The sequence below is a fragment of the Balearica regulorum genome, chromosome 9 (assembly GCF_011004875.1).
Source record: "Balearica regulorum gibbericeps isolate bBalReg1 chromosome 9, bBalReg1.pri, whole genome shotgun sequence".
In the NCBI taxonomy this organism is placed as follows: domain Eukaryota; kingdom Metazoa; phylum Chordata; class Aves; order Gruiformes; family Gruidae; genus Balearica; species Balearica regulorum.
In genome coordinates this window covers 27,725,314-27,740,069 of record NC_046192.1, presented here as the reverse complement: position 1 = coordinate 27,740,069, position 14,756 = coordinate 27,725,314, and the positions used below count along the sequence as shown (strand labels likewise).

The 14,756-nt window shown below is 42.6% G+C and overlaps 1 protein-coding gene across 4 annotated transcripts in view; it reads left to right on the top strand.

Annotated features, from left to right (window-relative positions):
* The window catches only part of TIPARP (TCDD inducible poly(ADP-ribose) polymerase), a 42,015-nt gene extending 29,036 nt beyond the window's left edge, over positions 1–12,979 (top strand). For all 4 annotated transcript variants that reach the window (XM_075761725.1, XM_075761724.1, XM_075761726.1 and 1 more), the window contains 4 exons: positions 5,178–5,346; positions 6,847–7,028; positions 10,931–11,206; positions 12,244–12,979. In XM_075761725.1, the coding sequence (XP_075617840.1) occupies positions 5,178–5,346; positions 6,847–7,028; positions 10,931–11,206; positions 12,244–12,691 (1,075 nt within the window). In that variant the 3' untranslated portion in view covers positions 12,692–12,979. The remainder of the gene's footprint in view (positions 1–5,177; positions 5,347–6,846; positions 7,029–10,930; positions 11,207–12,243) is intronic.
* The last annotated feature ends 1,777 nt before the right edge of the window (positions 12,980–14,756 follow it).

Sequence of the window (14,756 nt, the reverse complement as noted above, 5' to 3'; positions counted from 1 at the left end):
GCTAAATATATTTTAGGATTTCAGAGCTTAAAAGCCAGTAAATTTTATAATTTGAAAAAGTTTATACTTGTAAATAGAGAAATACACTGCTAAAGAATGTAAATGAGCATTGGAGAGAGATATATTTTATGTGAATCAAGGTTTTTTGTGAAAGAGTATCTTTCCTTATTCCCAATGTTATAATTAGGAAAAAGATCAGGTAGGCTCTTGGGCACAGTCTTTTTTTCAGATACAGGCACTTAAATAAATACATTGTCTAAAATTTTCAGCTGTATAAAATAATGCAGTGTTATTCCAAATAATTTATTGTTAGGTAGAAAATGTATGTGGGATTTAAAAAAATTTAAAGTATTCAGGGAAAAATAAAACACTGTTGTGTAGATTTTCTGGTGTTTAGATATTTTGGTCAGTTTCTGTTAAAATTAATAGGAAGTAGCACTTTAAACACTTTACCAACAAGATAGAATACCATTTTTAAAGCATCCCTAATTTAACAGAAGCTTGAGTTTCAGGAAAATTCTGCTATGTTATATCCTGAAATTGCTGAACCTTTCCCTCTTCACAGCTAAGGGAACTGGATAGAGGATACCATACCAAGAAATATCTTGACATTTTTTCTTCAAGAAATAATTAGCACTTTTTTGGGTTCTGAGCTGTGGCTCTTACCCTGAGAGAAACTTTAAGTAAACCCAGGCAGCAACTGCCTGGAGCCAGTGTCCCCATCTTTAATCGAAGAGTGAAGGATTTGTATTAAACAAGCTGAAAGCCGGCGGGAGGTGTGCGGGAGCCTGGATTGCTGAGCTCAGCTCGCTGCGTCGCAGCCATGCACCGAAAGGTGGGTCGCTCAGAAATGCTCTGACCTTTGCAGTCAGACAGACTGAGCAGTTCCATTTAGGAATGAGAAAACAAGAACGCTTCATGTGTTGTATCGTACGTAGGCTTTCGAGAGGAATGTTCGAAGGGGTGGTAATCAGCTTGATGGCTGGGTTCTCGTTGCAGCAAATTGTCGATGTAAGTCAATGAGCAAAGGCCATCCTGTCCTCCTCAGTTGGCTTACAGGGGAGGGAATCTGATACAGAAGAAGCAGAAACAGTGAGCTACAAAAATGTAAAAAATTCCAAACAATAGACAATCATTACATTTCTCAGTACTGAGAAATAATTTGGCACGTTCTATACAGGTTTTGCAGGAAAATGTTTAGCTTTCAGAGAAGCTCTTTTCACCATAAGCTGTCATTAGCTGTCAGCCTTATAAATCTCAGAGTCGTATGAGATATGTAGATGCACACTTAGCTGTACACAGATTTTGTTTGTTGTAGGAAAAAAAACGCAATTTGTTTTACTGGAATTGCATGTTGTTATAGCACTACTAGAAGAAAGCAGTATAAAAAGCTGTTTTCTCCAGGAAAGCTGGAGAGGGACTCTTTGTCAGGGAGTGTAGTGATAGGATATAAGGGGGAATGGCCTGAAGTTGCAGGAGGGGAGACTGAGATTAGGTATTAGTAAGAAATCCTTCCCAGTGAGGGTGCTGAGGCCCTGGCACAGGGTGCCCAGAGAAGCTGTGGCTGCCCCTGGCTCCCTGGCAGTGTTCAAGGCCAGGTTGGATGGGGCTTTGGGCAACCTGGGCTAGTGGAGGGTGTCCCTGCCCACCCAAACCAGTCTGGGATTAAAAATCCTACAGTTCCCCAGCCATTGGCAGAACATGTCGGCACACAAATACCCTTTTTTGCATGTGCACTGTCAACCCGGAGTTTTAGGAGTTCATCCCCAAGATCCGCTTGCTCTGCAGTACAGGCAGGAGGAAAAGCAGTCTCGTGCTGTGTGCATCTCAAAATGTTTTTCCTTCCGGAGGGTCCCTCCCGTTGCATGACTTTGATTCTCCTTGCTTTGCTGCAGAGCTGTGTGCGCCTGTTGGAGACTATTTGAACACAGTTAAGCCCATGTTAGAAATACCCAAGTCATGCATCAGAAGCTAGCCGTGTTTCAAGTGCCTGTGGAATTTGTTTTCCAGTCTTCAGAATTTTACAGACCTTAAACTTTTTAAGATAAAAGAGTTCAGCACGCTAGTGGATAATCCTTAGTGTGTTTAGAGTGTATGTTGATTTTCAGATTCTCTTCCCTTTGCACTGCATTAGCATAGAGCTACTGCAAACATTTTTTCATTATCAGTTTTCACTATAACACATGCAGCATACAAAATTAGAATAAAATTAAATAATCCTCTGGGATTTACTACCTTTAAAGTAATTTACTCCTAAAGAAAAGGTTTTCCATTTCTTTGCGCTTTCTCGGAGGTCACAGATCTTTGATGTAGGGAGAACCCTGATACTCTATTTGACTTGAAAAGAGATTGAAGTGAGAATGAATGTTCGAATTGTGAGGTTTTGTATTGAGAAATAGCTTTTTGGGTGTTTCATACAGTATGCAGCACAGAATCAGGGGGTCTCGATTCAGGACTTGGCTTTGTAGGTGCAGCATAACCCCAAAACAGCTAGTCCAACTCTTTGCTCCAAAAGGACAATGTAAACAATATCAATTGCTAAACACGCTTTTCTCAAAAGTGGCAGCTTTATTGGGCACTGAAATTCAGAATTGTAAGACTACATTTTGCTAAGAAAAAGCAAATGTCCCTAAAGCAGCATTAAAAATGTATTCATGAAGAAATTCACTCAAAAAATGGTGCTTATGGTGTTGCCTGCAAATACTATAAATAATGACACAGCTTGGTATTTCAGAGAGATGGTTTCCTCATGATTTCACACATTGTTTTCAAATAAAGTAGATTGTAGCTGTTTGTTATGGAACAAAATGACTGCATACCAGGAAGGTGGAGTGATGTTACTAGTTTTTTCATTCCAGAAAGTATGTGTATTTTTTTAAGCCCTACATTTAATTTCAGTCCCTTCATACTAGTCATTTATTTCAGTTAGTGCCAGTTTTCCTTCTGACTAGATCACTTGTATCTGACGTTTATCTTGTCGTGCTGTTGTTAGATGCATTTTCTTGAGTCGCGGGGGTGCCCGTGCACTGGCCGCTGATGCGGGTCAGCTTTAATTAGTGGATCCAACTTCTTGCAGTGGGCTGCAGCTTGGGTGGGAAGACATGGGTTATTAAAGTACGCCTCCTACGCAGAATAGCTGTCTTCCTCCTGTACTCATATTCTAACCGTAATGATTTTGTGTGCCATTGACGCAAGTAGGGAACACACTGTTAAACCTTCTATGGATTTTGTGTGATAAAGTGTCATCTTGACAAAATTTTCATCTTAATTAGCGTGGTTCTATGACAGTTTTTAGAAAACCATGTGCAGGGAACTGGCAGGATGTGCCTTTTAGGCAGGACATTCTCGACGTAAAGGGAAGCAAGCTGGCCGGGGCCGTTCCTGCTGCAGGCAGCTCTGCTGTGGCAGGGACAGATGTCCATCCCTGAAGGGAGTCGGATGAAGCGCTGGTTGGGGCTTGGGCTGCTGGGGGAGTTGCAAAAAGGATGATTTTTGTGTCCAAGGAAATTTTAAAGTAGCTCATGGAGTTGCATTTTTAAGACATTTGATTTGACTTTTGGGACTGTTCTATCTCTTTTCTTTAAGCCTGTATGAAAGCTTATGGAAAACAAAGAGAGCAATCTAACTTCACCCAAACAGCAGGGACCAGATCCCCTGATTGTGAGCCCGTGGGAACGGACACGTTGTGTTTTTGTCTGCGTTGGAAAGCGCTTAATACTTCAAAACGTGCTTAGCACTTCATGGGCCCAAATGCAATTAATTGATGATGATAACGACGATGACCAGCTACGTGCCTGTACCTCCTGTCGGAGAAATGAAGGATCATTCCAGCTGATCATCATTTTTCAAAGTGGGAACTCTTCAGTAGTTTTCTGTGAAAGTGGTATAATAAAACTAAAATAAAACACAGTTTTAAAAATAAACTATAGATTTCAAGTATCAGCTTGATTTGTGTTTACTGTTAAGAATGCAAAGAAAATATTTTATATAGTCTCAAAAGCTGCATTTCCAGTTGCCAAAGAGTAGTAACTGTTAATGAGTAACAGCTGACAACTTGTAAAGAGATTATAAAATTGGAAAACAAATTATGTAAACAGCATTATTTTGGAAATATCTTAATCCCAGTTCAAAAAAAATACTTTTGTAGGGAATGAACACTACTGTCATTTCTTTCAATCTCTATGAATTTCTTAAGTTCTTGATTGCTAATAAACCAGTGATTGTCTGTTGATCAGCAGGGCTTTAGAACTCCATGCTTCCCTTGAGAATGTTCTTTAATTTGATGTCTCTCTCTTAATATGGACTAATGAAACAGTGTTAGAAACTCTTTGCGGAGGCATTCCACAGTCACTCTTAAACACGACTTTGCAACGTGTAGAGGAGATGCACTTTTATTTTCCCCTTTAGCTAAAGGGTATACTCTGGTTCGTAATCTGCAGCCCTCTGTTGTCGTTAGCGACTTTGGCAAGTGCCAGTAACTCTACGTGAAGTTCTGTATTAGCGTCGCTTTTGTAGCAACAATATAGCTACTCTAAAACCGCCAGTATTCCTCAGTGTAGGCTCCAAAATTGTGAAATCACGTTTCCTTTTCATATTATGCTAGTTCTCTTCTGCTGCACGTGATGAAAGATACTCGAACTCTCTGGTGGATTGGCAGCAGATGCTTCTCATCTGGAGCCATTTACATTTTCTTTTCTTCCCTGAAGCACTAACTTTCACAAGAATAACCTTTTGAATAGTATGTGGCTGCTTCATCAAATATGGTTGTGTGCTGTATTTACTTAGTATTTATGCTCAAAATGTCAAGGATATGCATATTGATTTTTGTACTAGTCAGGCATACGGAATAAATACCACTGGACTAGGAAGACTGCTGGTTTGGGGTTTTGTCTTTCTGTGCTGAAGACCATGGTTTTTCCACTGTTGCCCACGGAAACTCTTAAAGAGTTACTTTGCCCTCACAGCTCTTCGGTGTCCTGCTCCATGCACTTCTCTCTCTGTTGTGCCCACTTCAAGCTCATGGTCACGGGGGTTGTGTGAGATGCGCACAGCCAGACCAAGGGTGTGTCTGAAGAGGACCGTGCTGACTGTAGTTCTGCCTGTTTTGTTAGCTCTGAATGATCTTCTTAATGGATTACCAAAGGTGAGAATTCTTTGTTTTTTCTTGTTCTTTCCAGGGGACACGAGTTTTGGGTGGATTTGAATGTTATGAAAGTGTATGAAACTGTTGAGTTTGACCAAATGAGGCGGCTGTCCACACCTTCCTGCCCCAGCTCCAGCTCCAACTACTACACGGTCTGGAAATACTTCTGCAGGGACCACTTTGGTTGGAGAGAATACTCTGAGGTATTTAACACGTGCCAGAATCCTGCTTTTGGGTTGTAACCCAAACCACTGTGTACAGTATATACTATAAACTATATACATATACACACTTTTAGTTTGTTTTGTCTTCAAACATTCAGGAAAGTTAGTTAGCATTGTTGTTACTGAGGCAGATAATCAAGAAGTTCAGTGTTGAAGTGAAAAAGCAGTAAAAGGAGAACTCTGCTCTGCTGGATTGCACCATGAATTATCCCTGGAAACATCAGAGGCACAGAGGCTGAGCAAATTGTCAAACCTGAGAGCAAACTGGCCCATGTCAGTGCCAAGAAAGTCCTTTCTAATCCTTAGAAATCTGGTTCTAGGACAGAGGGGACAGCTTTCTGCAGCCTTAACACCCTGGCATTTAGCTTTCCAGTTTCTAGTTGATTTACCTGTCCCCAAAGATAGCGCAGTGCGGGCCATGAGATCCAGCCCTTCGCTGTCTTGTAGGCTGCACTGTCCCTGCTGCAGATGGATGGTCCCACAGCTGCCAGCCCCTGCTCCTTAGGGATCATGTCCTAAATGGCTAGTTTCAATCTATTTGGCGATGGTTTATGCACACTCGTTCTAGTGTCACTGCTGCCCTTTAGTCTTTAACAGCCACGGTTTTCCATATCAGGTTTTAAATGGGCCTTTAACTCTTTAACCCCAATTATAGGCACAGAAGTCACATCCACTGTCAGACAGTATTGTGCTAGACAAAACCAAAACCAAACCAGGATACTTCTATTCACTTAATTCAAGTAAACTTTCCGGTAAGCCTTTGCAATACCTGTGGTAGTTAAGAGCTTGTCTTTGGTTGACTGGAGCTGTACATAATATTTTGAATAACGCTTCATCAGTGTCGTACAATTTTGACAGTACCAGAAATACCTCCACCAGTGTAAACTAGATCACGTTCACCTTTTTCATGCGTCACGCTGCCGTTGTGAGTGTGGTAGGAAGCCGAAGGCAGAGCACTGTATGCAGTCTGTGTACAGTTTGGAGCTTTGCAAATTAAAAAAAAAAAAAAAAATGCAAGAACTGGGGAGAGTTTGGAAGAAAGCACCACAAATAACAAGAAGTTTAGGATGTTTGACCTGCGAGGAGAAGTTAAAAGAATTAGGTTTCCCTACTGTAGAAAAGAAAAAAAAAAGGTGAGAATATATTAATAGATAAAAGATTGTTCTACAGCAGACTTCTGCTTTGCACATTCTCAGCGAGCAAAGGCAAAAAGTGATTTGTGTCAAGGGAGTTTTTGGTTAGATATTGGGAATAACGTTTGACTTGTGAAAATACGATAGCACCAGCACCAATTACGTAGGAAAGTTGTGAAACCTGCCTCAGTGGCAGATCTTACAAACAGGTAACGGAACGTTTTTCACTGGTCTAAGTGTACTTGTGCCTCAGCACAGGGGAAGGGAGTAGAGAGAGGCAAAAATACTGGTCTTTAAGCATGTAATTTTTCATGTGTATGTTTTTGGTTTAATTTTCTTGAAACAGCCTGTTGTAAGATTGATAGAAGAAGCCAGCTGCCGGGGGCTGAAGGAGGTTCGGTTTGTTACCTGGCATAATCAGTATATCTTAAACATCAAAGATGGATTCCAGCAAAACGCGTGTTTCAGAAGAGAAATCAAGAGGAGACCCCTTCTTCGCTCATGCATCGTGCTGATGCCATTTTTACAGTATGTATCCCAGCAAAACGGAAACCTTGCATTTGCTCATCACGTTGTTCTGTCGGTGAGACTTGTATCCCTTAAGATGTGGCAAGGAATTAGGCATCACTGGGTAGAAAAATCAGAAGAAATAATAAGTCTCTGTCATATTGGTAGCTCTCGCCATTTTTCAAGATAAATATTATCTGAGGAACTCCTTACTGCTATATTCTGTTTGTTATTTAAAGGTTATAATGTACCTTGTGGATCTCGGAACATCGAAAGCGCAGATGTACTTCAAGTTTGCCAAAGTATTGTCCGTCTTTCAGTGTCTCACCGGCTGTGGTGATTGCCAGGCCCTTGGTTCTAGGTCCCATAAAAATGACTGTTCAAAAACTTTTTATCATCGCAATTAAAGCATGCCTTGTTTTTATTGTCATCTCAACTGGGGGTGAATACGCTTGCTCATCAAAGGCAGAGTGAGGAAAGTGTTGCACTGTAGTCATTTTTGATTACAACTCATAAAAATGCCATTTCTGTGATCTCACCAGCACAGCTGGAAACATTTTTGTCGGAGTTCAGTAGTTAGGAACATATTGTCCTGTTAGCAAAGGGGTGGAAGTCATTAGTCTGACTGGCAGCTTGGCATGCTGGGTCAATCAAAGGAGCTTTAAGTAGGGCTAGAATGCTCGTTAGCTTGCAGAGTCATTACCGCATCTAATTGCCAGGTGAACGTGAATTTGGTCAGAGCCTCAACACACGTGGTTGGTAGAAACATTTTTAGATAGGGTTTTAGAGGAAGGAAACCACAAATTATTAAAGAGATGCTGGGAGGATGCAGGTAAAAAGATCAAGTGTGGACTTTCTGGTTGTAGCAATTCTGATTCTCATCTTAATGAAAAACAAGGATTTCAGGTATTCTCCTGACGTTTTGCTACCAGTGACTAGTTTACTGCAGCGTAAGTCTATAATTTTGAGATATGCTAAAAATTATGAACAAATGTTAGTGGACCCTTGAGGGTTCTACACTCGTGAGGTCTTGACCATAACTATTCGTGCCATTTACCAAATCTATAAACTGAGCTCTGAAATTTCTGTTGTTCTGCAGTAAACGTCGTTCTTATGTTCTTTATCTAAAGACCTTGTAATGCTTACTTAAAAATCTAGCAATTCTTAGTAGAGAACAAAAGAATATTTTAAATATTTATGGGAGTTATCCTTAAGATGTCGGTATTTGGCTCCACTTATCACACAGTGCTACCTGAGATTTTTTTATTTCCCTCCCCTCCCACCTGCGTAAATCTGTTATAAAATTGGGAAAGAGTCCTTGAATAGAAACTGTGGGAAGTGGGTGATACTGGTTGATAACTGTTGACTTTTTAATGGCTTCCCTTCTATAATAAATGGTTACAAATAATTTACACTAGTCAGAAGAAATGAACAAAGTACACCAAAGGATTGCAGTATTTTTTATTGTGTTTGATGTCTTATTAATCCATAACATATTGTTAATTTGTGCTTGGTTTTCCAGTCCAAGTGTGAGTGAATGAGGTTCTGCATAATATTTTTTACTCATTGACTTTAGGATGAAAAAAAAATAAATGCACACTGCAATATTTTAGACTGCTATTTTAATAATAATTCTTAGAAAAATCCATCTTCTGGGTTTCTGTTAAACTATTAATAAACAAGAAGAATTTTGAGTTGAGTCAAAGCCATGCAAATAAAGTGAGGTCTCTTTTTAGCTTTGAACAGCAGGTGAAAGCCACGTGAACACTTTTTTTAAAGCGTATGTCTGCTCTGAAAAGTGTGAGTGCTGTTACAGTTTACTGTCTCTCTGATCCAAATCAAATGTATCAATTTAAAAATAGACCCTTTTTTCCCCCAACTTTTTTTCTGAGACCTGAAAAGCTCAACCTGCAATCAGAAAATCACATTAAATTATTTCTGGGTCACAGAAAAAATCACGCACGGTTCTTTCAGGCTCATATATCACTAGCATTAAATATTCTGAAAGGCAAACTTAATTGACATTTCTGTAGGTAAGATGTGAATAGCAGTAGAATTCTTATTTATCGAGATAATTATGTTGGCTCTGCAGAGCAGAGCAAGCTAACGAGCAAGGACAATCAGAAGTTGCTCTGTGATTGTGTTTTGGTGTACCTTGAGGAGAGATTGGCTGGGTGCAGAAGTCACGGCTGCGTGGCTTTTCAGGCAGCATCCTGCCCGAACAAAGGAAGATTGATTCCTGAAGAGCCACTCTGGAGAAAATGGCTTTGCCTTTAGCAAAGCTTCGAGAGTTTGTTTGTTCTCCAGGAAACTTTCTTTTCACAAAGACGGCGTAGGGAATCGAGTTTCCCTGCCTCTCCTGTGTGCGAAATCCAGTTGCGTATATGCAGGGAGGCAGGATTTGGCCTTGGATGTTGGCAAACCCCAGCTTGCCCAAAGGATTCGCTTTCCCCATTTCCTCCTAGTCAGAACAGGGTTTCTGCTGCTGCTTTGGCAGTGATGTCTGAGCAGGACACGAGTGACCTGAGAAACATCATGAACTTTAATGTTCATTAAACTTTAATTTAACAGAATGTAATTTACGGTCGTCTGTGGGGTTTAGAGACAAGATTCACCTTGTGTCTTTCCACCGGCCAGTGGGTACCTCTGACTTCGTAGTCTTTCCTGACAAAAGCTGCTGCCTACCTCTGAGCGTGCCTTACCCGTTTGCGTTCACTGTGGGTTGGTCCTGGAGCCAGCAGCAGCTTTTCCTGTAAAAATACTTTGGTAAAATACTCATCTGGGGAAATTTTTAGATAGTTCTACGTGTTCTTGCAACTGAAAGGGAACGAGCTGAGGAGCTGTGTACTTAAAGTGTGAAAAACAGAGCCTGAACTTGCAAGCTTTACATGTTCAAAGTATTTTCATTGACGTAAGTGGGAGAACTCCGGTAAGTAAGGATTATTCAGCTGAGTAAGGCTTGCTTGCTCAGATCATAATCAGGTGAACCTAAGCCACAAATGCCACACTCTTTATCTAAATTTAGCAGCTTCGAGTGTGAAAAATTCCACAGAGGTGCAGGTATTTATTAAGAACAAAATCTTGCCACACCACAGTCAGTGTCCGTAACTGGATTTTACTGGTGTCCTTTTTCTGGCATCCGTGCTGCTTTTCTGCCACGGGCGTGAGAGGCAGGAGCTCCCCTCCTTCACCCCTTCCCACCCCCTGACCTGGCGGCATTCCCAAGAGGAGGGGCTGGGCTGGCCCATGGAAATAAGCAACTGCAAATGCAAATCTACAGCTGGGCTCTGCGCATGAAAATGAGAGAGCCTTCCTCCGCACGGTACTGGGTAGTAGCGAAAACGGAGCATCTCCTCTTCTACAGGATGCAGTGAAACAGCTGCAAGTTTTGCCTATAAAATGTTACTAGTTGGGGTTATTTGTTATTCATACTGTACAAGAAAGTATCTGTCTCTACTCCTACTGTTGTATTCTAAGGAAATTAAGTCAAATGTTGCCACGTTATTAACTTTTTTTTATTCTGTGTGTCCGTTTGCTGTGTTAAAATCACTACTCCTTTATAGCTAACATACAAAGCAATTGTCTGGTGGCGCTTTGCCTGCCTGCAAGGGCATAACCCCACCCCAGAGTGTGAGAAATGCCGATCGTAGTCTTTTAAACACCACCGAGCAGTAAGAGTTCCCTCCGTGGAACTGCATCCCTGAGCAGCAACGTTTTGTCGTTAGTTTGTGTGGATGGAGGAGTTATTAAAATAGCAGAAATAGCTGGCATGTTTATTTTAAACAAGCATGAAAGAGACGTAAATTGTTACAGAACTGAAGAGCGGCAGTTGCTTAAGATACGCTGGTGAGGAAATAAATGTGATTAGAAGCTCTTCTGTTTGTGAATGTTTAAGCACAATCTTTTTCTCCTTCCCTAACTAGGACCTTAGGTGGCAACCCTCCGGTACCCTCTCCATCAGCTGAACCAGCTTCCTCGCAGGTCTTATCTCCAACTGCTGTTACCTCTCCAAACTTCTATCCCGAAACCTGGATTAGTATGGATCCATCTCAGGACTTCATCCAAGTGCCTGTTTTGAAAGAAGATAAAAGCTATAGAACCATTTATAACCTGTTTCACAAGACTGTGCCAGAGACCAAATATAAAATTTTGAAAATTCTGAGAGTGCAAAATCAGTTTCTTTGGGAGAAATACAAAAGGTAAGATAATGCTAATACTATTCTTCTACAGTAGTGGAAAAATGCCTTAGAATATGTACTTTGGGCTGCAAAATAGAAATTGATCATTAAGTAGAATACATAAACTCCAGATTTTCTGAAGAAAAGGAGCATCTTCAGTTGAACAACTTTATCTGAAAAGTATCTTACCCTGAAATTTCCTGTGTAAGAGGTTTAACAAACTGTCTGCTGATAACTTCTGTAAAATGCATCTTCACAGAAACTTAAAAATAAACCCAGGATATCTAGTTGAAAAATCTTTCCGTTCCCTTTCAAGACAAACTAGGGGGAATTGCTTTCATCAAACAATTCTGTATTGAAGATAGCCATCGGTGCCCCGGTTCCCCAGAACGTGGCGGCCCAGGGTCTTACAGTGGTCTCGCAAAGCCGAAATCCTATGTCAGTCAGGCCCATTCAAACCGAAGATGCTGTGTGTGAAAGTTACCGTCCATGACCACTTTGTACTGCCATGAAATGAGATCTGTGGATTCTCTCTCCTGTCTCAGGAAATGCAGAATCTCAGGAGAAGTCGAGGGATGGGCTGTGGGAGCAGAGAGTGACTTTCTTACAGTGTTCATGCTGGTCTAGAGCACCTTCACCCACCCTGTCTCTCAGTAATTCCTCTCTGTGGCCTCTTCGGAAGCTAGAGTGGGATTTCACTTTTGCATTAATTTTGTTTCGGCTCTGAGGAAGATTTCCTTCTGCGTCCAAGGTGAAATGCAGGCAAAGAGAAGCAGGCACTGCTCAAGCTGCTTTGCCTTCGCTGCTGCGCAGGTGAGAGAGCTCTGCCTCCAGCAGTGTCAGCTCAAGTCCCTTCCAAAATACTTACTTCACACACGAGCTCTGCTGGACAGTGGAAGACCCACTCTGCTATCCATAGAGAAATGTTTTCATGTCTCCTTTTATAGATCTATTATTCCAGAGGATAGTACTGGTACTTTAAGAGCTGTAGTGAAAAGTGCTTTTCCCTTGCAGCTCTGCAATGAATATTCATCTTCACTTTCCATTTTCTATTCCAGGAAAAAGGAATATATGTCAAAAAAAATGACTGGGCTTGACAGGATAATGAACGAAAGGCATTTGTTCCACGGCACCTCCCAGGACGTGGTGGACGGAATCTGCAAGCACAACTTCGACCCGCGCGTCTGTGGGAAGCATGCCACCATGTTTGGACAGGGCAGTTACTTTGCCAGGAAGGCAAGCTATTCCCATAACTTTTCCAAAAGGTCACCCAAAGGAGTTCATTACATGTTCCTGGCGAAGGTGCTGACAGGGAGGTACACGGTGGGTAACCACACCATGAGGAGACCTCCGCCGGTGAACCCCGGCAGCATTACCAGCGACCTCTACGACTCCTGCGTGGACAATTACTTTGAGCCACAGATTTTTGTCATTTTTAATGATGATCAGAGCTACCCTTATTTTATTATCCAATATGAAGAAGTTAGCAACACTGTCGCCATTTGAAAACTTGTGCTGCTAAATTATTAATTTTAATAAACTCTCTTATCTGGCATTTGTAGCAGTTTTTGTGGAAAAAAAAAAAAGGACATTGTAGAACTGATTACATTACTTGCTTGGAAGGAAGTAAATCTCAAAAGATAGAAAGGAAGATCTGAAGTGACCAATTGTGCACTTGCTGTTTGATTATGTATGTGCAAATTGTAAATATTTTTCCATTGTTTATAGTTGAAAATCTGTGCCTTTTGTTATAAAACACTGTTTATTTATGTTAGTAAATATTCATGTTTAAAAGCGCGTATGTGTGTGTATAATTTCAGATGCAGTCTGTGTGTATTAGAGCAGCTAGAAAATTTCTTACGACCTGATCTTGAAATCTTAAGTATGGCCATTTCCAGATTATCAGAACCAGATAATTTTCCTCTTGAGTGTATTTAATCAGAGATCCTCCCAACCACTATTTTTTATTACTATATTTCAGAAAGATTGGGAGAGATTACAAAACTAACATCCTGTTCATACTTGGGATTATTTAACAGGACCACACAAATAAAGATCATTTTCTAAACTCAGTAAAGTAAAATGAGGAAGAGGTTAGCGTGGCTCGCAGTCTGTGAGGGCTTAGAGCAGCGCACGGGACGCCGTGGCGGGGTGGGAAGGGCGAGAGCCGGGTCTGTGCCATCGAACCTGCCCGCAGCCGGGCACGCGCTGCCGGTCCCCGTCCCTGTCGGGCACCCCCAGGTGCAGGGGTAGCTCTGGGGAACGGATTTCTTGGAAAAGAGCATTCGTGTTAAGGTTGCTTAATGAGGCTGACATGAAATGAATTTTTAAATGATCGATACATTAAAATAGTTGTCAACACATAATCCTGATTTAATCAGGGTATTTTTTGTGGTTTCCAGGCAGCTGTGCTTGGCTCGCTGCTCTTCAGTGCCTTTGGCAGCGAGACGGAAAAAGAATCAGAAGTGAGCGATGCTTGCAGCCGACCCGGGCAGCCGGGGAAGGTGGTGGGGCGGGCGGGCGGGTCGGTGCCCGCTCCCGCAGCGCTCTGCGAGCAACGCCCGCTGTAACGGGGCAGGTTGGCGCGTCTGCACCTCGAAGGGGGGAAGGGGGCAGCGCGTCGTGCGGAATGACGGAGCAGAAACTCGTACTTCAGTGGAACAGCTGAAATCATAGCTAGAGTAAAAACCCTAGAGCAATGCTTTATGAAAAAAACAGTCTCTAAAGTGGGATCAGAATCATTTCAGAACCGACTTAAAATACAAGAGGAGTTCAGCAAACAATAACCACCTCCGTTCCAAACCTTGGTGTATTTTGTTTTTCCCCGAGGAGCTGGGCCCAGGCCTGCTCAGCCCTGCTCCTTCCCGGAGCTGTCGCAGGCTGCCCGCGTTACCACAGTTTGGTTATACGGCCAGTGACGCAGTTTGTAGCTCACCATAATTAACTTCGATGCTTTATAATTGTTCCCCTCAAGCAGTCTGGGATGCCCTGTCCTCATTAGGATCGTTACAAAGTGTTAGGGATCTCATTACAGAGGTTAACGCTGCTTCACGAGCAGAGGTGTGGCTGGGCACGCGGGGCTGGTGCTCAGGGAGGCCGGTGGCCACGGTAGCCCGGCCTGGTGGGTCTCCGGGCGGGCAGGGAGCCTCAGGCTCGGCTCTGCAGCAAACCTTCAGCTGAGCCTGGAGCTGCCTTTCTGAGAACCTGCTCAGTGTCCGCTTTCCCTCTGGGGCCTCATAAAAATGTGTTTTGCGGTGGGAGAGCAGGATTTACCCCCCAGCACTCGTGTCTCTCTCGCACCAGGTGACTCCTGGTTACCTGGTGCAGACTGAACCAGCTGGCAGGCAGGCGGAGGGGAAGGTGCAAGCAGCTGGTTCCAGTTAACTCCCAGTCTGGTGGTGAGAGCTCCCAGTTGAGGGGGTTCGGCTTGGGGGAGGAGACCTGCGCTGGCTTGGTGGGACGGAGCTGCTGGCCGGCCGGGATGTGCAACGCTGGGGAGCTGCTCCAGCTGGAGCGTCCCTCCCCGGGGAATGGCTTCAGAAAGGTAAGGTGGTTGGAGGAGGAAGGGGCT